Below are 24,160 nucleotides of genomic sequence, written 5' to 3'. Positions count from 1 at the left end.
GATATTATAAAATACCCTGTTATGATCACGCTCACAAAACGTTCAAACAATTAAGCTCTATTAAAACTATCCAAATTAAGATTCATGGTAATTCCCAGGTTCGGGCGACAGAAGAGCCTTTGAGAAAAGTGAGGGTGCTCATACAAAAAAAAATATTTTTTAATCCATCTATTCAGTGCAAATAGGCACCAACAGCAAGGAAAAACGATGGACTTAATGTGTGAAGAATTAAGCAGATGAAAGCATACTAAGAGGCTGCAGGAAACACAGAGGGCTGAGCAAATCTTGATTTCCTGTGCACAGAAGGAATGACTTCAGCTTTTCTTACCATAAAATCACATAATGGTAGGATGGCTTGGGTTGGAGGGGACGTTAAAGACCATCCAGTTCCAACCCCCTGCCATAGGCAGGGCTGCCCAGGGCCCCATCCCACCTGGCCTTGAGCACCTCCAAGGATGGGGCACCCACAGCTCTGCAGTGCCAGCACCTCACCACATTCTGAGCACGTCATTTCTTCCTGACATCTAACCTGGATCTCCCCCTCCTGTTTAAAGCCATTCCCTCTTGTCACATCGCTTTAAGCCTTCACCAACTACGCTGCCCACTGATTACAACTATGCAACAACAACTGAGACAAGAGTCCCAAATACAGGCAGATGACCTCCACTGACTGCCACATACACACTGCTCAGTTGCAGGAAGTTTGGTTCAGACATGCCACTACCATGCCTCGAATTGATGAGACGAGCAGGCACCACAGGAGATGTGAAGCTGGATGATATTTTTTCTTGAAGCAGCAGCACGTGAGACCCGCAGAGAATGGCTGTGCAGAAGCAGAAAAAAGCCTGAATTGGATGAACTGTGCTATCGCTTTCACCAGGACTGTGTTTTATTTGTGTCACGCTCTTCGTGTTCACTACAAGCTTCTCTTCCAAAAAAGAAATAAACCTCTCAAGGCCAGAGGGCTCTGTTCACCAGCTGTTACAACTAATGAAAAATACATTAGAGTTGTGGGTCAGGAAATCCTGACTCTTGATATCAGAGGGTTAATTGTTTCAAATCACGTTGGGTCAATTTATGTTGCAAGTACACTGCGTATTCTTGAGATGCCCTCTAATTCATAAAAGGCACTGCAAGCAGATCAGAGCGGCCTGATAAAAATCCAGACCCATCAGTGCTCCCTGAAGTTTCTTCAGGCGTTAGGGTAAGAAAGAGAAATGAAAGAGGCCATTTTGCTAGCTGCAGCAGTATTAAAAGTATTCCCCTACCCCCGTCCTTCAACGCTGCGTGCAGTTCATGAATTAATTGCCAAAGCTGAGCAGGAATCTTTGAGTGAACAAAACTTCCACAAGAAGTAGCTTGAACTACAAGTGCTAGCACCTCTGCCTTCGTTGCCTTTTGCTTTCCAACAAATACGAACGTTGGATGAACAACTGCTTTTACTGAGGAAAATCTGGGAATGGCTCTTTTGGGTTCCACCAGTTTGCCATCTCAGATCCCAGCACCCATCTTTAAAACATGGCTCAAGTATTGCTACAGATCTTGCTCCCATCTGACTGCAGTGTGCAAACAGCACGTTGTTTCTGCGTTGTGCTTGTCGGGGACCTAAAATAACTTAAGCTCACTTAGTGAATGAGAAAAGAGTGTGATGATGGTATCCCTCCAAAACACATTCCTGGGTTTCAGAGTTGAGACCTTCAATATGCTGACAGCAAATGACTTGCTTGTGGGTTTCACTCACTGTGAACGCTTTTCAGAAGTGTGAGTTCCCCACAGGTAAGCAGCTATTAATGCAGGAAGACCTTCCATCCCACAGCCTGGCAGGGTGGCCTCCGAGAGCTGAGCTTGATTTAGTAGCATGAAAAGCAAGAAGGGTCACAGCTAATGAACAAACAAGGCGATGCCAAGAAACATCCTGGCAGCAAAGGGAACGGTGCTGGGAGTATAACGAGAAAAGCTATTATTCTCAGAGCATGCCAAGCCAATGCAGCAAGCGTGGGGGAAAATTAAGTCATCTGAGGAGACACCTCTTCTAAAAGAAGTTAAACCCAAGACCTTCACGAAATGCTCCTGCTCAAGATGCCAGACTTGTCTTGTGGGCAGGAAGTTTCCCCTTCCCAGCAGGCACAACACTTTTTTTTCCAGTACTTTCAACAAACAGAAGCAATAAATAAGACGTGTCACTTTCTGGGGTCCAGCTTGGGGTGACTCGCTTGCTAAATGACTGCAACCCAGCGGTGACCATTTTACACTGACAAATGGTTCACTTTGTGAATCCTGTTAATAACTGTGGATTTGACTTCACAAAAATAACAGGAAACCAACCAATTCTGAGTTAACTGTGCTGCTCGCACGTAAAGCCAACCACACACAGGGCCCGAGGCAGAGACACTACACCTCTGACCATCTGTGGGAGTCAATAGTAACTCAACTGGAAAGGGCATGGGGACCTCACCTGCCAACAGATCTACCTGGACGCTGAGTATTGTCAACCCAAGCAACTCTGGAGCCTTCTTGCAAGGCTGAAGAGCAGGCCCTTATCCTAAGAGCCATACACAGACACTCGTCGAAACGGAGGGAAGACTGGAAGGACTCCAGTATCTTCTGGAGTCTTAGGAAACTGGAACAAAGAAACTTTATTTTTGGAAATGAGACAATAGATACGTGATATAACTCTTTTTTTTCTTTTTTTTTTCTGCCGTATCGCTCTCGCTGCTGTAACAGCAGCTAAGTGAATGCATGTCTGCAGTGTGAGCAGTTTTGATAAACAGCCTCTGCGGGCCACACAACGGGGATAATGTATCCTTAAGTACTGCCAATGAGCTGCCATTCTGCACAGCCAATTACTTCTGTGCGTCTGTCACTCAAAGGAAAAATGACTGAGCCCATTAGATCAAACCTTTGTCACTGTTCCTAATGCACTCTTAGGCCTCATTAATCTGAGGGAGCAGCAACACAGCCGCCGGTGCCTCATTGCCTCCCCCACAACAGGCCCACGTGAATCTTCTCATCTCTCCCCCAAGTGCGCGGCGTTAATCAAGCTCTCCTTATTACCCCGGTCCCTGTCACGGCGGAGAGCGCTCTCTCTCCTAAATGCTCTCATTATGGCCCATCTTTAGAGCTGGCTGAGTGGAAAAAAAAAAAAAGAGCCAGAGAGAAAGAGAAGAGGAAAAAGCAAGTCCGATCGCATTAATATTCATGACAATAATTAGTATTCTAGGTCACTGAATATTCATGCTATTAGTTTGGTTTTTTATGGGTTTGCTGGATGTCCTGATTGCTCGAGTGTGGAGGAAAACAGCATGGTTGGGACTTTAGATGTCAACGGCAGTTCAATACTCAAAACACATTTGTGAATTTTTTTTCCCTTTTGGTAAATCAGCTTCAACCCTCCTGATGGCTTTAATATTTTAAAATCACTGGAGGAAGAAGAATGAGCAATTTTGCAAAGGTCTTAACATCCAACTGGTTAGCATTACAACGCGTAGCCATCAAAACTCGTCGGGACTGCATCGGATGGACGAGACAGGGCTGTGATTTTTATGCCAGATACGGTGCAGCGGGGGCATAAAAGCAAGCAGAGTGGAGCAGGCATGGCCCGTGCAAGGCTTGCACCTCATCTAGCATCCGCATGAAGCTTCGCAACATGCTTCTGCTGTCCATCCAGCTCGTCACCAGGAGACGGGCACCACCCACCCACTGTAAGAAAGGAGGGATCGTAGGACAGCTCCGTGTCTCCTTCCTTCTCTACTGCCCTGAAAATCCAAGCAAACTCTGTTTTTTTTTCCCCCAGGATTTAACAAAGGCGGTGCTCTTATGAAATACTTGCTCAGCGCTGTTTTCTTCCCCGCTCCATTTTTCCTGATGCGACGGAACGGATTTAACCAGGAGAGCAAGTTTGTCTCTGCTTCTAGAAAGCACAAATCCCAGCATGAACAAACTGACAAACTGCACGAGCTGACCTCGAGGGATCACCCTCTAGTGGGATGAGAGGGAAATCTCCATCGCACTTAAAATCTGGCTTTTTTTTCCCCCCCCCCCAACAAAACACAGAAAGTGACAACTTCTCCTTCCATAGAGCTGTATATCAGCCCAGCTAACAGCAAAGCCAAATGGAAAACTGACTTGGAAGATTAATGCCAAAAGTAAGCTCACCAGATGTGACACTCACGCTCGCCAGATGTGGTAGAACTGTAAAACTCATGCTCAAGTTAAGGCACTGAAAACATCTCAGGTTAAGCTCATGCTATGGGATTAGTACCGAGCACCAGCCAACAATCACACCTCTTACATGAAAGATCTGGAAGGCAGTCCACTACAGCTCAGCCTGACTGCAAGCACTCTGGTGTAAAGTACGACTTCCCAATGACCGCTGCGCTGATTTGATAGATCACCACGCTTCATAACAAACAGAAACTCCCTCACTTATCAAAATGGGGAAACGTGGTTCTTTGGGCATGCCTGAAATGTCACACTCAGTTGGCAGATAACAACCTCTGACGTCCTTAATGATGTCTATGACAGCTAGTGCATTTCAGGGTGCTGGAAATACTCTGCGCTCACCACTGTAAGTACATTTAGTAGCACCAAATTATTTAAACAAACTGTTAATCAGGAAGCAACTTATGTCTACACCATATGCTGTTTTTAGATGTGAACTTTCTACACCAGAGGCTCCTGCTGCGGCTCAGGCTTTGGGTACACTGGACTTATGGGATGAAGGATGTGGGATGGAGCTGTGCTGCAGCTCAGAGCATCAGCTGGGCAAGGATGGCATCCACAGGAGGGGCCCAAATGGAGCAGGGGAAGGGAGTGATCATGGAGGAGTGGCACAGGCGCCTTTCATAAAGCCCCACTTCAACATCTGTTGTTTCAAACTTAACATCCAACAAACCTAGGTGGGGCAGCCCCCACCTAGGAGCACACAGAAAACAAGAAAGCCCAAGTGGCCAGCTTTTGCTTTTAAAGCTTCCTGACAAAGTAAGCTCACCTTTTCAAGAGTTAGCTGCTTGGTTTTGCAGCAGCAGGAACAGCCTTACTTTCTATCTGTTTTCTAGCAGTGAGCACAACACACGCTGCATTCCCCCACTGCTGCTTCCCTTTTCACTTTGGTTACTGCCCTCCCATGCACGCACACATAGGGAAAAGGCTCTTCAGTGCCAGTGTAGGAATGGAGCAGAAAGCAGTCATCTTTGGCTTCTCCTTCATATATGCTCACGCCGGGCATTTATTTCCCTCCCAGCTCTGAAATGGAAACCTGCAGGAAGAGCTGCAACCTGGCTTTTGTTGTCTACTGCCTCCCAGAGAGAGCTGCTTCCAGATGTTTGGGATGTAAACACGCTCACAGATCAGGCTGCTGTCACGGAGGTGGCTGTTACTCACTCGTGTTTATCAAATAGTCTTTAAACCACAAAAACAATCTTGTTCGGAGAGGTGCCACAGAGCAGCACTAAGCTCCGAGCACTAGGAATGATGTGCTTTTCAACTGCTTTAGCACGTGGCAGCTATGCTAACAGATCTAAGAGGCAAACCATCCCTTGCTACTTGACCATTACAAATCCTATCACCCCCAAAACCCTTTTGAATTCATAGTAAAGCCTCCCTAATTACCTTAATTCCATCTCCTCCTCCTCTTGTATGAATTCCTGCATACAGTGGTCAACCTGAGACTCAAAAGCACAGTCAAACTTCCCGTGTTAGGAGCACATTTGGTTCTCAGCTGAAGCTCTGCCACTCCCAACTTGCACCGAGGAGCAAACCGTGTGGCCAAGGTCCTGTCACACAGCACTGCTGGGAGCCCCCTTGGCACAGCAGATCTGTGTACGTAAGCTTGTCAACAGCAAAAATGTAACAAGACCATTTCAGTCCCGCGATGGGTTTTAAGATATCACTCACAATGAAGGCAGCATTTTGCCAGTACTAGCTCTGAGACAGCGTGACAGACAGAATGAGGGATAATTTGCAAATATTTTTAGCTGCTTGACAGATGAGTGCAGATGCCAGGACTCCTCGTGGCACACCAGGAGCTGAGCTGTACCTCTGGGCATCCCACTGAACAGAAGCTGTGACCCCTTCACATAAGGAGGCATGTGAGAACACGAGGGTTCAGGATGTTGACTGATCTACTTGGCTTTCTTAATAGAGCTCCTCTCTCATTGCTGATTGCTCTGCACAGAAATGCAACCACCAGACCACAACCAACCCTTCTGTCTCACCAAAACCACCTCCATGCCCACTGACACCCAAAGTGGGCACAAAGCAGCAGGCAGCACCCACCATCCAGCCTGTCATCACTGCTCCTCCCAGAAACTTACAAAGGTGAATCCAAACAGTTCTGCTGGAGATACCTATGTGAGTCATAACTGGAAAAGGCTCTTTATGGATGTCATCCCAAACATGCTGACAGAACTCCCACACCAAAGTGATAACATTAAGTGTTCTGCGTAAGCTGTGTGCTTTGTAAGATAAACTGTCTTAAACGGGTTTCTTTCTCAAAGCAATTTTTAAAATCCATTTAGCTGTACGGACAAGCACTTCTGCAAACAATAAAATCCTTGGTTTAGAGCTCACAAAGAGCTATAAACACCTTCCATAAACAAGATAAAATGGCCATCGACAGAAGAGTCCTGCTGCTGGAAAGACTTCTTCACAGTGCAGTGATGGAGCGCTGGAGCTGCACACAGAGGTGGTGGAGTCTCCATCTCTGGAGATATTCAATACCTGCCTGGACGTCTACCTGTGCAACCTGGGCTGGGAGCTGCTTTGGCAGGGGGTTGGACTCGATGACCTCAAGAGGTCTGTTCCAACCCCTACAGATCAGTGACTGTGAAGTGGCGTGGACGACACCAAGAAGCCACGGTAGGGATGTGCCATTTGAAAAAAATGGCTTATCTTCTGTTTTCCCACATTACACCTAATGAGTCAGTAGTAAGATCACACCAATTCATCACAAACACTAGCTCTGGTAAAATTATGTAGGCTTTTGGCAAGTATAACGTAACAAATACAAAAGATGGACGTTGAAGGTTACTCAGCAATCTGAAATCATTTGTGCAGGGCAGATCAGTAGCCAGAGAAGGCTTAAAAAAGCTGCACAGTAGTGAGATTTTTAAATAATTAATCTCATTCCCATCCCAGTGATACGTGACAACTGCCTACACACACTTGGAAACGCAGCCCTTCCCTTGTATGGCTGGCATTACCTGAATTGGGTGAGATGTGTAAACTGCTCATGTCCTTGGAGAGGCCATTTGTTTTGGGACTGGAGATGGGTGCACAAGCTGACGTAGCTCGAGGTGGCCTCTTTCCAGGAACTTTCACAGTGGTTCTCAGCAAGTCAATTTCTTTCCCGTGAACGTTCTGCATGTAGTCCTGGCAAGAGGAAAAAATAAAGCACACAAAAAAACAGCATCAAATAGGTAGTTCTGTAAGCAACGGATATACTGAAACATTGCTTTGTAAGAACGTAGGCCTGTATCTGCCATCACCTACCACATGGTTTTTTCCCTTTCCTTCAGTTTTCTAGGCAATACAGTCTGCATTTTTAAGGGCAAAATTCAGGTTGGATATTAGGACGAATTTTAACTTAAGAGAGCAGTGATGCAGTCACTCAGCTGCACAGGGAGTGATGGTGTCACCGTCCCTGGAGGTGTTTCAGAACCATGGAGATGTGTGTGGCTGCTCCTGCCAGGCCCACAAGACTAGGCTGTCTGCCTCTCACAAGCATGCTTACTTGTGTATCTTCTCTACTTCATCAATGTTTCATGCAGTTCATTCTTTCTCTATAAAATTTGGCTGAAGTTAGTCGACAAACACAAAATTATTAACGTGCACTGGCTGACTGGTAAGGTTTCTGCAATGACAACACCTTCTCCTCAGAATACCAGGCTTCCTCCATACATGGAAAAAAAGAAATCACTGCAGGAAGAAAATTATGCAAATCAGGTCTGATTAGAGAAGACGCACTAAAAGTTGGAAGCCAGGAGTGGAAAAGGCTTTTCCTAATTCCTGTTTGAAAAGCACACCGAGAGGGAATAAGCCCATCCAATAACCTGTGTCAATGAAATGGCCAACTGGCTGGAGCTGATGTCTTCTGAGAAACCTGGGACAAAGTGAGCTGTGCTAATCTTTACAGTGCAAGAATATGCTTGAGATTCTGCACTCCAGCTTCAGCTGCACGCTCTAAATTGCCTGTGGGCTTCTTCAGATGAACACAGAGGAGCAAATGAGCCCGGGTTTCTTTATCAGAGGGCAAATGACAGTTCATTAAGGTAAGACAGCCACTGAATCTGCTGTCTACACCAGAAGAGATGCTTCCAGTAGAGTTGGCGAACGTTAAAGCCAGAACACAAAACAAAATGTTCACCTCCCAGTACGTGCTTACTTTGGCTACTGACGCTTCAGAAGACAAAGAAATGAAACTGGAACAAACACAAGGACAACCACAGAGACAAAGAGAGTGTGTGTGCTGAGAAGAAATGCAGGAGAGCTTGTACAACGTGCTGAAATGAAGGGCGATTGCTGTATTAAATAAGTTGTACGCAATACGTGTCAGTGTACACGCCCCAAGAAGAAAATGGCAGTGCAAACCAACAACTGGAAAAAGAAATTGGCATAAAGGCTTGAGTTCAGCTGGAAACCAAGGGAATGTTCCTCTTGGACAACGTTCTGTGGCAAAAAGCCTAGTTTCCTTTCAGGTAGAACTTGACTGATGTGTAGAGGACTGCGTGACGCTCTGTGTGCCTGCACAAGCAAAGACTTGCTGGCAGTGATATTCCTTCCAGCTCTCTAAGAGTCAAGGGCAAAATTTAGTCAGACTACGTGGTATTATATAGAAGAATACAAACATTAATCAGGACTGTTCCAAATCTGCAGCGCAGTCCTCTACGTACAACCGCGGCATCGATTTTACAAGCAAACACCAGCATGGACTAAAAGCACACTCCAGACCTAAATCACTACTTGGCACAACACAGGGAGCAATGCTTCCTCATAAAAATGCTTCCACCTCTGACAGTTCTTGCAATACAAATGCTCAGATAGCGACTACACCTCAGCACGCACTTCTTTAAATGGACACTTTTTGTTTAATGCACAACAGCCGCGCTGCATTTCATATAGATTTCATAATGAAGATTTTTTTGCCTGAGTTCTTCAGTTGAATAGCATACAATTTCGCTGCTACAACCGGCGTCAGGGCGTTATTAAAGCACTTTTAATTGAGAGTAAAACAGGCTTAGGTGAGTTATAAACAGTTCAAGGGAGTAAGTCAGTGCTGGCAAGCAGGAAATAAACGCGCTGCAGCCACGTCGTTATCATACGGAAGTGCCCAAACAGAACAGATGCCACGCAGGTATTAATGTCAGCTTAAATATTTATAGGGATATATCAAATGTAAACAATAAAGACTCTTTCATTGTGAGCAAGATGCATAGCGATAATCTCTGCGCTCCCTGAGGAGGAGCAGAGGAAAGCACCGAGTCTGCAGTCAGCGCACCATCCACCCTTGCACATGCTCCTTCAGATCTGCACTCGGGGAATAGAAGTTAAAACTACAGGATAATGTGGCAGCCTCAGAAGTGCAATGTATGGTTTGATCAGATTAGAACAGATGAGGGTCTTGCTGTCATCTGGAATACGCCGCGGTAAAGAGAAGACAGCAAGCCTGATTTTGATATGCAAATGTTACAGAGATAACTCCCCTAGATGTTAGTTGTGGAAAATGCTGATCCAAGAAAAAAGGGGAAAAAACCCTTTAACAAGGCATGAGGGTAATTCAAAGCCAAGTACTTTTAAACAGCACTTAACAAGTCCCTAGAGCCTACTCAACAGCGGGCCACCCCAGAAGTGCCATCTTCTGCCCCTCAACAGCTTGAAAAAGTAGTAATTGCAAAGCCATTTGCATTTTTCTTCTCAAGTTGTCCACGTTCATCATCCAGCAAGGCAGGAAAAAAGCAAGCTGCAAAACAGAGGGAACCCTCCCCAGACATGTCAGCAGCACGGCGAGCCCGCGTCCCCGCGCCCGCACCTTCGCCAGCGCTTGTTTTTTACATTTCGCTCCTAATTATGTTGCATCTATTGCCATACACTTAATTAGCTGCATTAATGTGATTTCTTTTCACATAGTCAAGCAATTAAGAGCTATGATTGAGTTTCATTCAATTAGCCTCAACAAACATGCTAATTGATGTCCCAGATGCAAATGAGGTGCAATGAGAGAAACCTGCTAGCAATTGAGAGCTGTGGCGGGGAGGCCCAGGGCTCCGGGCTGCTGACAGAATCCAGCTCAACATAGCAGAGGGGGAGTGGGGTGCCTCGGTGTCCCAGTGGGTCCCCACAGGGCTGAGGACAGCAGCACCGAGCTTCTTCCTACAGCTTGGCACTGCGAAACGCAGCTTCCTCATCCCAGGCCTGTAGGAGGCCGCCATCTAATCTCCAAGCGTGTGAAACACTGCACAGGTAATGGCCTCCAGCTCTCAGTGACTGGCAACTTCATCTTAGTCAGCTGTGGGGCAACGCTGCTGCTTCACGTTAAGGCCAGAACGCATCAATCAATCAATAACCCCTAAAAATACACTCGCTATATTGATTCTCATTGCTTTTCATCCCGAGGTTACTGTTAGCGGTTTGCTCAAACGCTGGCTTGCTGAGGTGTTAATTTGACTACTCAAGGCCATTGACCATTATCTTTAGGACTAAATAAACTGTTAAAATATCACTGAAAGTCATAAAAGCTGCATTGACTGAAAATAACACAAAATATTATCTGACGGCGCTACAAAATGAATTGCCTTGAGTAAGAAAGAATGATGTGCCATGACACAGAAGAATGTAAAGTACTTTAGTTCTGGTCTTAATACGGCTTTCCATTTACAACAGAAGAAATTGATTTAAGCCACTCAATGAAAAGAGGCCCTTTCAGACATCCAAAGGGAGCAAACAGGTACTGCACTTTCTAAACATATGTACCAAAGATAAGCATGGCTTGTTTGGAGCTGCCCTTCTGCTTTTTTATTGGCACTGGTTGTTAAACTAGCTGCCATGCACTGCAATGGCTTCTGACTGCCTGAGAAGACACTCCATCATCAGTGCAAGCTAAAACTTGGCAATGCGATGCACCCAGTTGGCTGCTCAATTTCTCCCAGTCAAGAAAGAGGTGGAGCATGCACCATAAAGCCAAAAATCTCCTGTTCCACAGCTATGCTCGATGCATGTGTGGCCCCTTTCTCAACGGAGGAAGGATTCATGGACCAGATGAAAGGAAAGGCAGATGGGAAGCGTGGGGAAAGCTGGGACTCAAACTCAAGCCATCCAAGCCTACCACGCTGATCCCAAATAACTTTACATCAGGACACGTAGCAGGTAAGTTCAGTTCCACTCCAGCAGCAATGAAAGCATGGACTGGCCCTTTCTGACCATACTTTTGTCCTGGGATTAAGAGACTAATGCAATGCTGCAAACCGTTCTTGGCCAAGGAACCTCAACAAGAAGACAGAAGGATCAGCTGCACAAACTGGGCTCTGTAAATAGAGCTATCTTGCAGGGAAATCCCTTTCACTGGAGTTGTATTTCTGCACCTTGGCACTAGGTGAACGTGACACAAAGGTCTCCTCTCATCTCAGGCTTGCCCGGAAAAACACCTTCAATTTCTGCCAGCTCCCAATCCTTAAGTTGCAGAACACAGTCCCAAGGCTTGGCTTACTGAGGATGAGTTAGCATTTCCTGATCAGAAGCAGAGCAAAACAAAAGAGGCGTGCTTTTGAAAATAAAGTTTATGCTTGCACCTCTGAAAGTCCGAGGGTAGCACGTGCTTTGCACGCAGCTTCTGTTTTGTGAGCAGCAAACCCACAGAACCCATTGTTCACCGACAGCAATGACTGCCTGGAAAAACAAAACCCGAGCCCTTCCTCCAACCCCAAAGTGCAGGGAGACCGGTGCAGGGCTGGAGCCCTCACTTCTGTGCATGTGCAGGGCAGTCAGTCAGACATTTTTATTGCAAAGTGCTGTCTGGAAAAGATGCAAAACAAAATTGCTAAACTGCAAAAAGAAGAAAATGGGGAGTTGGGGGGGGGGGGGGAACAAAAGGCCCCCTTCCCTTTGCTTATTGAGTTCAAAGGCATAACATGCAGCACCCTGCAGCAAATGGGAAGCTACACTAATTTTAAAGCCATAAAACGCTATAAAGTGCCCTGCGGGGCAGGACTACACTGAAGCTAGTTGCACCTAAATAAGACATGGTTCATTTACTTCGCAGCTTAGCCTAATGTAATCATCAGTGGATTTCTAGCCTAGAGTTGTAACAGGCAAATAGCCGATACTGCGGAGGCGACACTCCCAGCCATTGAGGGGCCTCAGCTAGATTGCTGTTGATTAGAAGATTTTTCAGTTTTGACAAGCACTTAATGAACATAAATCGCTCCTTGATTGGTTTCCATTTGGGGCCACAGGCACACCTAAGAAGAAACAAAAGTCTCCAAATCCTCTCCCCACCTTCCCCGCGTGGACCGCAGCAACAAAACCAACTGATGTGGTTATGAGCCACAGCGGAATATATTCATCAGATTTTCCTGCTAATGCAGCCATCCTCCCCATGTGCACATAAACATGGGCATCGTATCATTCTGCTTCAGAATATATAGTTAAGCTTAAGAAAAACAATGAAAGGTCGTTTGCTGAGAAGAGCACAGGCGTGAAAACGCACTCTGGAAAGCACTGATGACTGAAAGCACTCGTTCTGACAAAAAGAAGGTCATCTTCCATCCCTTTTACTCAAACTGGGAACCAAGAACGTTGCGTTTCAGTAACAAAAAGCACTGGCTGTATCTATACTGCAATATCCATCAGCCCAATCAGCCTTCGAGGGGCGGCAGTAACGCTTCCAACACGGAAGCAGCATCCAAAAAAGAGGATTTATTTTTAGTGGATTGCTCGTTGTTTTTTGTTTTTATTTATTTATTTATTTATTTATTTTGTTCATGAAACGTTAACAAAACTCTGCCTGAGCTTCAGTCCTCATTCAGACTCTGTAACAAGAACTGCTGTAAAAGACAAATCGGAGTTTTACCATCGTGAGTAATTTATGAGGCATTTATATCCACTGCAGTTAGCTCTGCTGGACAGGAAGCTCTAATTTTATAAAACCTTGTGATTAATTAGTAGCTTGGCTTTTACCATTCATTTGCAACTCGTTCAGATACCAACATTTTCCCTTGTTTTTGTTATTTCTTTTCTTCAGGAGTGGGGTTAAGCACAACAGCAATACACTTGCTGCTCTACTGCTGAGTTTGCACAGCTCTGCAAGTAGCAGCACTGCGTTTGCTACAATATCCCACACTGATGATGTGATAAATCCTGAATGGTCCTGAAAGGGAAAATGCTTCACGTTCTCCTTGTTTGTGCATCTGTGCCTGCAATGAGTCAGAGAAGTGATTGGAAGAAGCTGCTGTGAACACACTCTTCCTCTCTCAGCGCAGCCAGGGATTACATATTACAGAGACTACTTCTAGTCCAAGAGGACTCAGAGCCAGGGGGTGTCAGAATAATTTGCCTTGACAGCTATCCCCAGTTATACATCTCACTTAAGGACCACAAACGTGTTCTAGATTGTATTTTTCCCCATCAATTTTTACAAATCTTCTCCACTAACTTTCCAAAAGAAGAGAGTTTGCCAGGAAGCCACAAAGTAAAGCAGCAACGTCTAAGTGTTATAAGCATGCCCCCTACCCTCAGTCTGGTCAGGAAAATCACAAGGACTAACCACAGTGAGAAACTACAAGATACATATGCACAGGGCAATTTCACACCCAGGTTGCTCTTTTAAGACGTGGCCAAGCTAGAAAGCTCTACCAAATGGCCAGGCCCCAACCAATGGCTCCAAAGCTTTTTGCAGGCCCCAGAGCTGGGCCTGGGTTACATCAGCTTCTAAGATGTGTCCTTGTCGTCTACTGTTGGAGCCCTTGTGCAAAGCACAGTGGGCTGAAATTTCTTTAGTTGAAGTCCGTTCACCTCATCTGATTGCAGAAAGCCACTGCTAATGAGTCGTTTGAGGCTGCTCACCCAGTCAGCACTACTGTGAAGAGTTTTGAAACTGTGGCTACTGTCAGACTAATTGAGCAGAATCACGTGTGAATTCACATACTTCTCACAGAGATGAAGGATGTACTTCCTCCTTCGGTCACTGCTGCAGCCCTGAGCATTTCCTCCTCCCCCAATAAACAAAGGACAGAGATGATGATGAGGACACAAGCTTTGGCATCTACTGACACGTACTCTGGCATCTACTGTGGCATGATGGCAAGTGTCTGGGAGACAGACAGTGGTGAAACACCATCTATTCATCAAGATAAAGCTTAGATAAAGAAGCTGTGTGCAGCACTGCCCAGCAGGTATCCTGGTGAATACATTTCAGGAGCCCTTACACGTGGCATTCTGCCACTGAAAGCCAAGAGATGCCTAGACGTATTCCCATGGGTCCCTTTGGGTAGGTTGACACTGAATTTGTCAGCCAGAATTTTAGTCATCCACTCAATGGCTATACTCCAGAAATGTATGATGAATAGGTAGCTATGGTGAACTTTGAAGCCTGCGGGTCAAAGTTCTCTCTCATTATCCCCACCATTTTCTATTGGTACAGCTCCTCGGCATCCCAAGGGAAGGGAAGGTTTGAGGCTCTTGAAAAAAAACTGACACGACCAAGTCAGGAAACAGTAGGGTGCTTATGTACATATATTTTCCTTCCCCATTCTTCTCTTCCTCCACTTTCTTAAGAAGAAGGGATATGAATTTAGCTATTGTGTAAAATGTCAACCTGGCAGCATTCATAGTTACTTATTTAGCGGGCACAATACAGCAGTCATTTCAACACACTGCCCTGCCAAACAGGCCTGACCCTTCCACAGATACCTCCTCTGTAAGTAGGATATCAATTCGATTTTCACTCCCCACCCCAAATCTTTCCATTTTGTAGCCAATCCTTTAATCAAGGAGGACAACAGTACTGATTTCTGCAACACAGACTATTCACTACGTTAAAAGCCACTGCCTTCACGCATGACGTGCTGCTGAACACACTGGGCAGAAGGGAGAACTGACACACTGCTGGCCAAGTCTCAAGCAGTATCTCAATACAGTGCCCACTAACAGCTATTAAACATTTTAAAAGCTTCTTCCGAAGTTAGCGTTCAGTAAAATTCTATGTTCTGACTCCAGCTGGGAAGACCAAATTATCTTCTAAATTCATTCCTTCCTGCCACCACTAGAGGCCAGACCACCATTCACATCACAGATTTACTATTGCCAAATGTACAACCAACATTACCTGCAGATCTGAAATAACCCCTATCTATCTGACAGGTGAGATCAGCGCCATGTCTCTCCATGAGTTCAGATGGATGGCTAACAAAAGCTTTGGATGGCTAATTCTTTTATTTCATCCTACTTGATGGAAGGTTGGTAGGAATAGGGTCTTATGTTTCAAAAAGCAACGTAAAGATTATCACAACAAACAGCAATGCAACCGTAGCATTAGAAACTCATCAGCTTCTTGAGTTGGCTGTGAACAAATGAACAAGTAGAGAGCGTGCAGCAAAATCTAGCAAAAATCAAGCCAAAACCTCATTATCAGAGTCCTGTCTGAGGATAACCAAGCGAAAATGCTGACTTTCCTGCTCTCTCCCACACAAAGCCTCGTACAAGTTGTACTGGGAGTCCAGCTGACCTGAAACATCTGGTCCTACCTCTCTGTCCTGCTGCAGTTTGCACAAGACAGGGAAAATACCACTCACATTTCCAGCCTCAGCACAGGAGGCTGTAAGAGGAGAAATAAGGTGATACCATGATAAAAGTGCCAGATCAGCCCCGCATAGTTTTTCAGGTGGAAGCATCTGACCTGTAAGGAGACGTCAAAGCAAGCAGCAACACTGTCTGGAACCACGAGGTGCAAAAACAAAATATGGCAAACTGATGGATATACAAATTGCCCGATGCATAGATTGCTCTGCAGGGTAAATTAGCAACAGATCGTGTTAACACGAATGAAGAGAAGCACAGATATTCGTAGTGAGCTCAGCATAGGTGCCTGCAGAAGACTCAGATGGAGCACCATGCCATCCCCAGCAGCTCCTTGTCAGCTAAGGACTGTGTACGGTCCCACTCCACTACCTACCAAAATACAGTCCAGGGAGAAACAGTATGCTACAAACCCCTCTGATCTAAAAAAGGTCCGAGCAAATGGAAATACAGAGACGTGTACCTTTTTCTTGGGAGTGGGGGGGGCACAGTGGGGGATAGAGGGAAACAATTACAGGCTAGTAATTACTTCTTCTTTAAATGGATTCTCTCTAATCTCCAATGGATTTACCTCTAATCTCAAAGTAATTACCTCTAATCTCAATGGATTCTCACTCTGGGGAAGACTAAGCAGCTCCAGTGAAGCCTAGAGAGAAGTACTCTATTGTCTGCGAGAAGCAATGAAAAACTAACATATGTTCCCAGGAAGCTCAGGAACAATAGAGCACTTATAGAGTGCGGAGGGGACGTGGGCACAGACAAGGCAGCCTGCCTCCTCCCTGCTCTGCCCCGGAGTGGCCATCACTGCCCCAGGTGAGTGCATCTGGGGGATCCACACGGTGTGTGTGCTGCCAGCAATGCCGATACACGATTCAGGTATTTCAAGGTTGCTTCTTGGCAGCATTCCCCCAGGTTAACCTGGCCAGACATGCCTGTCTAGATTCACGAAAGGGAGAAATGAGAAACTCAACTGTAACTCGCTCTGGACTACATAAGCTGAGGGACAAGATTTCAGATGGAAAGCAGCAATTGCTTGAATTGCTATCAGTGTTACATACTGTTTTTTTAAAAGATATGGAAATAACATGAGAAACTCTAGCAAAGCATTGTTATGGCAAGAAGAGAAACTGTGAATCCTTGCAGCAAGCCAGAGAAAATCCTAATGTTCATCCCTCAGGAAACAGCAAGTTGGTGTGGGAGCAGCATCAGCACAGCCATGCTCCTGGGACATCACCCCTTTAAAGCAGAAGCTTTCTGACAGATCCACACGTGCAATACCCACAGAAACACATCCATTCAAAACCTTGAATTTTACTCCTTACTGAAAAACGTACAATAAAATTGCCTGGGAAGTCAAAATGACAGCAATAGGTGTCAAATGGCCCTAAGATGTTATACCTGGTGCCCCTCTCATTCTCTTAAGGGATACAGAGATGAAGTACAAGACTGGAGACAATCTCAAAGATCTTGTCGAGGGTCATGCTATTGTCATAGGTGTGAATTTACAACAAAATGGGCTCAACAAAAACACGCCCAGGCAAACTTGCTAATGCTGCTTCTTGACAACTTGACAGCTGCTGAAGGAACAGAGAGCATGGAGTACTTACATGTAAACTGGGATGATAGGTCAGCACACCGTTGTCGCACAATGTCACGTATTTCTTCTTCCATTCTTTATTCAGTGACTTGCCACTTCGCTTTAGCAGCATGCCCTGTCGCAGGGAAAAAAAAGAAGAAAGATTAGCAGCTGTTTTGCCACTGCACAGCTATTTAAGACACAGAGCTGAATTCAACATAATTTCTCGGGAAGGCATGCTTTAACAGGACAAGATGGCTCAACTGTTCCACGTGAACTAACGCAAACTTCAGTTTTCTTAGTATTGTAAGAAGGAAAACAGCACTGAGGAGGCAGGGCACGAAGACGACGCACAGCTGAGCACGGTGCTCACAAATACAAAAAAATAAGAGGCTGTAAGAGTTACTCTGCCTTCCCATTAGGCCCACAGCGTCCTAAATGCACGTCCCAAGGCCAAGTGAGTATTTCTCCCTCCCTCAGTGCCAGCTATTCCAAATTTCAGCTCCTCACCACGGCCCATAGGAACTAATAACTGCTTGTGCAGCCATGGAGATGATCCCGAAGGGAAAGCAAAGTTTACAACAGCCTGTTCCTGGGCACACACACCTGGAATAGAAGTTCAGCGAGCAGCCCTTCTCAACTCAAAGCGATCTGCGGATAGGACTGTAAATAAAAGCTTGTGTCAGAGGACTGAATTACAAACCCCTAACTTTGTGAGCATGTGGGGGTCAGCGTCCTTTTTGTGTGCTGTTCTTTGCCACGTTCAGGTGGCTCAACCTCAAACTTTTACAAAACAGAGCGGGGCTTCTGAAACGGTTTCTCACAAAAGCTTCCACGAGTGTGAGTTACACATTCCAATTACTGTCTTCTCGTGGTTAGAGACGTTGTTTTCTTCCATTAAAAATGAAAGCTTCCTCCTGCCTTTGACTCCTACGTTTGTCTATAGCGGCTGATCTGTCACTTCACCTTTCCCATCTTTTAAACCTCACCTACAGCACAAGTTGCTCCCATTCAGGGGGACCCAATTTTAGTTATCACTATGCTATGTGGATCAAAAATTACTCTCCCAAAGCTGTTTCCCTGCACGTTTGTTCTTCAGACCTTTTAATAGGAAAAAAAAAAAAGCGATAAGAATCACAATCGTCTTTTTTTTCCTTGCTTTTTTTTTTTTTCTTTTTTAAGGCTTGAAGAAAGCAGAAATCTATCTCACAGCTTTTTAGCAGTCCCTGTGCTAGGAAGAAAACATATCACTACGTCATTTGGAGTTCGTGCCAATTAACTCTGGACCTAAATAAGGAAACAGTTACTCAGAATGGGGTTTCCATCTGGATTTTTAAGAGCAGTTTGGTGTGCTCATCATTAAATATGCACCATCTACCTATTTGTACCTACCTCACCAGTCAGACTTCCCAATCTATCTCTTAAGGATGCATAAAATTAAATATCTTTGTATTATCTGAGAACCAAAGTATATCTTCCAATATCCGTGCACAAAAACCACTGTGAATATAAGGAGCTAACAAAGTGTTATGAAGCAGAGGAGCACATCAGCCACACTTCTTTCTTTTCTCCCCCAAGGCCAGAGGCTGCCACTTTGTCTACGATAATTACATAGAAGGGTTTGGAGAAATGCTCTTAGTATTGGAGTTCAGATCTGCTATAAATGCACTTCCACTAAACTTAACTTAACTTCGTAGGCACTGCTCTACAAAGAAAACAGAGAACTGACTGTATGTACAGCAATCCCTTTATTAGTAATGTGTATGCCACGTCTAGTCCCAGGAGGTCATTGCAAGCCAAAAGCAATGTTAAGTGTACAAGCTTTAAATAACTTACAAAGTTAATGTAATGAATGTAAGTGTTATCTGAAATCCATCACTCAGTGGCTCGCTGTAGCCTCAAGCTGTGATAAAACACCACTCATAAATTTATATTAAAACTCTGTTCAATAGCAATTATTTACCAACAAAGATTTATTGATTGCATTTGCTGTTAGAGACTGGGGCCCTAACTGAGTCAATCAGCTCACGTTGTTGAGCTTCAGGGCACCAGGAGAAGTTGCAGACTGCCGTCAGGCTCTGCAGCCAGATCATTACTGAGAGTACAAGCAGTTAATGAAGGGCCCCCAGCGTGGGATCACTGGAGATCCCACTGGTCAAGGGACCACTGCCCACAGCACACACACACATCACCTGGACACGGGGTGAGCACATCTTGGCACTCCAGACCCCTCCTGCCAGCTGCAAACCTTGTTTACAAACACAGGCAAATGGGGAAACAGGGGCTGTATGGTCTGGGGAAGAGGAGGCTGAGGGGAGACCTTATTGCTCTCTTCCAATATCTGAAAGGTGTTTCCAGCAAGAGCGGGGCTGGTCTCCTTTCACTGGTGACTGGACAAGGGGAAATGACCTCAAGTTGCGCCAAGGTAAGTTTAGACCAAACACTCCTGAGGAGCTGAGTGCAGGAAGCAACTTGTCTCTCTTGCAAGCACCACGTGATGGAGATGACCACGCTGCAATCCATGGACTGGAAAACAAGAGGCCACCTACAGGCACACCACACTTACCCACCTAACTAGGAACCTTCTAATTTTACAAGGCAAACATGATGATGGAAGAGCGGTCACCCCAGCGTCCAACGACTCTGAATGGAAAGCTGGAGAAGCAGCCCTGATGGAGCAATAGGAACAGTGCTATCACAGAGTACAACAGACAGGAATATTAAACTTTGGAGAAAATACAAGTGCAGTGCACAATGCACACGATTATATGCAGATAATGTATTTAAGGCACATTAGTTGCTCTAAACCCAGCTGATCACTCTGAACGAGGCACGCCACTTAACAAGTCACAATATTTTTCTGCCCTACGGTACACAGAAGCCTTCTAAGGTTTCTTCCATGTACTGGACTGTGAGAAAAAAAAAAAAAGAAATAAAATCACAGCCCTTAATAATCTCGAGTAGTCGGTTTATTAACCCCTTGGCACTGGCAGTTGTGGTTTATCCTGACACCACCGTCAGCGCTGATGTGCAACGCACTGCGATGCAAATCATTATCTTAGTGTGGGAGAAACCCGACAGCTGATGCCAAGGGGTCTAAGTCAGTAGTACAGGAGCCAGCAGCGATCAGCTCCGTTTGAACTGTTACCTCTTGCTGCGGCTCAACATCACGCTCCAACGACAGCGGATGCAAACAGAGTGAGCATCTACACAAATCAGCGCGGTGAAACGCTGCTACCGATGCTAAATCAAGGGAAAAACCCACCTTGGGAAGCTGCTTGAGCACAAGCACACGTTACAGCGTGGCATGGCTAATTCAGAAGGAGCTTGGAGAGCAGAAACGCTCGTGGCTGTAAGAGATGGCGGCACGGCCAGGTGTGAAGAAGAAGCAGAGCAACAGTTCATTTTGGGTTTTTGTTTTTTCCCCCCCTTGAAGAAACAAACACGGCACTGAGAGGGAATAAAATCAAAAAGGGATTCATTGTGTGCATGCCGCAACTTCTGGGTAGCTGGTACAGCTCTCGTTACAGGAGCGCTTCGTCTCCTGAACCCTGAAATCCTCTTTACCATATTTTATATAAAGTAGAGCTTTGTAGGGGGAAGGGGGGTCCATGGGAGAAAGCCATGAAAAGCTTAAAAACCAATTTTAACTTTCTATCCCGACACTATAGTGTTTCCATAGAAACATCAGGAAGACCACTTAAGAGAAGCTTTTTTTTGTAGCCATGTTTGGCACCGTACCCCTCCCCTGGACAACCTATTATTTCACAAATGGATGCTTTCTGCAGCTTGTTCTGTGCCGGCTCCGATGAAGGGGGGAAGAAAAAGAATACTGGATCTTTAACCAGTTCCCTTGTGGCACCCTCCCTTTTTTGTTGGTAATATTTCTGTCATTCTGCCAGGGTGTATGGTACAAAGGGTTACACTTTAATTGAGCTGTCAGCATCTCCAACAATCCTATAAAACTCCGATTATGCACGGCAGGGTTAGTGACACACTTGTTATTGTGGATGCCCTATTTGCTAAACCCAAGCCCCCCCCTCACAGGTCACATAACCCACGCGACCTTCCTGTCATTAGCCGCGTCTATTCCTACCTCACCGCTGTGAAAATCACACAAGCGAAGGCTTCAAAGCCCTTGCCAGGACTGAATTCGACCAGGAGCTAATCACCCACAAATCCAGCTCAAATGGCAATAATTGGCTAAACTGCTCACCTCTCCAGAGCTCAGCAGTAATTTGGGATAATAAAGAAAAGAATTATTCAGCTAACTGCCCTGAAATGTATGCTTTGTGACCGACACACTTCACATTTTAATAATGATGGACACAAAATCCAATTTAATGCAGCATCTCCTGAATAACAAAACCAAGAACGCTGTCAGGAAAAAAAGTGGTGGCTTTTTCTTTTTCTTTTTTTTTTAAACTGTGTTCCACATCATTGTGCAGAAAAGATCCACACTTCGTATTGTGAGATTTTGGGACCACAAAGGTCTTCGTGAACAGCCCTCTGATAATCTGTACCACAACATGGGGTTTTGGTTTCTTTTTGTTTGTTTGCTTTGTTTTTAAATCCAAAGGCATGTCCTGCACTAAAAAATATCATTTAGTGGAGCAGTTATACCTTTGGTCTTTAATCCTTTGTCAGGTTAGATAAAAAATTCTCTTTCTCCTACAGGAGAAGCGTATCCTTCTTCTCCTTAACAACATTTCCTGATGTCTCGTTTTTCCTTGCTCTTACACCCTGTTCCCAGGCACAGGATCCTTGGTATTGCTCACCTGCTTGCTGGGCAGGTAGTGATGCTCCTTGGACTGCTTTACAATCGTTGCAAGGACTGATTGAGATGGTTCAAGGGTACCAAGATCCTCCATCGCTCTTTCATCTATCCACCCCAAATGGTTTTTCCACATTTCCACACTGGCCTCAGAAGAAGTGGCACATATGGCAGGATTCTGAGGCAAAGACTTGGCAATGTCTTTGCATGCTAACTGCCAAAAGAGATCCCAAAATCAGATGTTTCTGCTTGCTTTGGAGATGGATCACAAAAGCACTAAGTCTGTCACAAGAAATTACTTTAAAACTTTATACTTCATTTGAAGCACATGCATACTTGCAGAGATTTAGAAGTTAATAAAAGGCAAGTCAGGAAGAACAGTCCTAAGAACATGTAATGCAAGTAGGCCTGGGTAACAGGCCTACACTGAGATGTCCAAGCTCGTTATGTGGGTGCTGTCCTGATACTTAGGACACGAGAGAAAGAGCGAAGGAACCAACCTGTGTCAATCCAAATGTTCTCATCTACCACGAAGAACCCAGCCCGTCCTGGGTATTATGAACTACCAACTACCACTAGCATTCACACAAACATCTTGAAACACTTGGACTCCCAATTTTCAATTTATTGCTCTCAAACGAGAGGAAAAAAGCCTTCAGATAAAAGTAGGATATCTACAGACACAAGTGAGCAATTGTATAACAAGGCTGCTACAGCCACATTTGATTGCTATGTACTTGGCATCTGAATAGACTTTGATCTAAGCCAACTACACAAAGAGCAATTTTTTTTCACCAGAAAAAAACAGATTTTTTTTTTTCCACACTAAGCCTTAACTCAGGGTGTCTGACATCAGCTGTTTTACGTGACTTGTGGAGAATCTCTCCTCCTTCCAAAATGGCAGACAGCCTGGTTTCTGAAAAATCAGAAATATTTGAATGGCGTTAAAGATTTGGAACACTGCCTTCTAGTTAAATATATTTGATTTTTTGCCCTAGGAGAATACTATGTCAAAAAAGGTGAAGGTGACATACTGACGTGCAGAGCACTGCAGCCAGGCTCCCCCTAAATAATCCTCTTCAATATACTTGCTATCACCTTCTTTCAAGTGCATGGCTTCCGATGGCGGTGACAAATCAAACTGTAAACAGTACCATCTAAAAACAAAACCATCCTGGCTTCAGCTTGCTACTTATAACAGTGTATTCACCCCAAAATCTTCTAGCTCTGGTGAAGGGTCATCCCCCGAGTTACACTGTTGGGTGTGTTGAAAGAAGAAATGCACTCCACTGGGTATAAATCTTCCTGCAGATCAAACCAACCCTCTTCAGATGACTGTTACAGGAATTAGAGTAACAAAATATGAGACAATGCAATGATTTTGACAAGTGTATGGTCAGGGTTCCTCCAGCATACAAAGTAATAGCCGAGACAGCCCCGAGCATACTTAATGTGCCTCAAACCAGTAATTCTAAGGGAAAAAAAAAGAGCTATTTCATTGCTTGGTCTTATATACAAGATACACTTCTCCTTTCCCACAGGAACCAAGCTTAACATTAATCAATGTAATTTCAAAATAAAGAATTCTGTGTATTGTGTCAAAGTTAAAAATTTTAATATTGTTTTAATGTTAAAATCACTCCAGATACAATACTTCCTATGTAGTATATTTCATGCCTCATTTACTTTAACAGATATTAAGCTTCAGTCAACAATTAACTACTGACGCTCTTTTTCTTCAAACCAAGAAGATTCAGCGAATAAACTAAGGCACAACTTGGATTTATTAGATCAATGCTAATTCAGTGTTGCTACTTTATTTTCTTTCTAGGGCGCATCCATTCTTGCAAATGATAGGGTCATTTAATTTCAGCTGAAGTGAAATTCAGATTTCAGCCACGCAGCACATACTTTAGTCCAAGACTGCTATACGTGCATCACTTTAAAACACAATTTAAACCATTAATTGTTTTTCATTTTCATTTACCATGTGAGATCACTCTCAAACATAACCATTTAAATCA

General features: G+C 44.7%; 1 protein-coding gene across 4 annotated transcripts in view; it reads right to left on the bottom strand.

Moving 5' to 3' along the window:
- AGAP1 (ArfGAP with GTPase domain, ankyrin repeat and PH domain 1) overlaps positions 1-24,160 on the bottom strand; it is a 236,199-nt gene that overhangs the window by 84,069 nt on the left and 127,970 nt on the right. For all 4 annotated transcript variants that reach the window (XM_065750749.1, XM_065750750.1, XM_065750751.1 and 1 more), the window contains 2 exons: positions 17,394-17,498; positions 7,203-7,371 (listed from right to left, as the gene is read on the bottom strand). In XM_065750749.1, the coding sequence (XP_065606821.1) occupies positions 7,203-7,371; positions 17,394-17,498 (274 nt within the window). The remainder of the gene's footprint in view (positions 1-7,202; positions 7,372-17,393; positions 17,499-24,160) is intronic.

This window comes from Cyrtonyx montezumae, unplaced genomic scaffold (assembly GCF_038088225.1).
Source record: "Cyrtonyx montezumae isolate F1298 unplaced genomic scaffold, pur_monq_1.0 scaffold_7, whole genome shotgun sequence".
NCBI lineage: Eukaryota > Metazoa > Chordata > Aves > Galliformes > Odontophoridae > Cyrtonyx > Cyrtonyx montezumae.
Note: the sequence above shows the minus strand (reverse complement) of the source record. Positions and strands in the feature narration are given on the sequence as shown.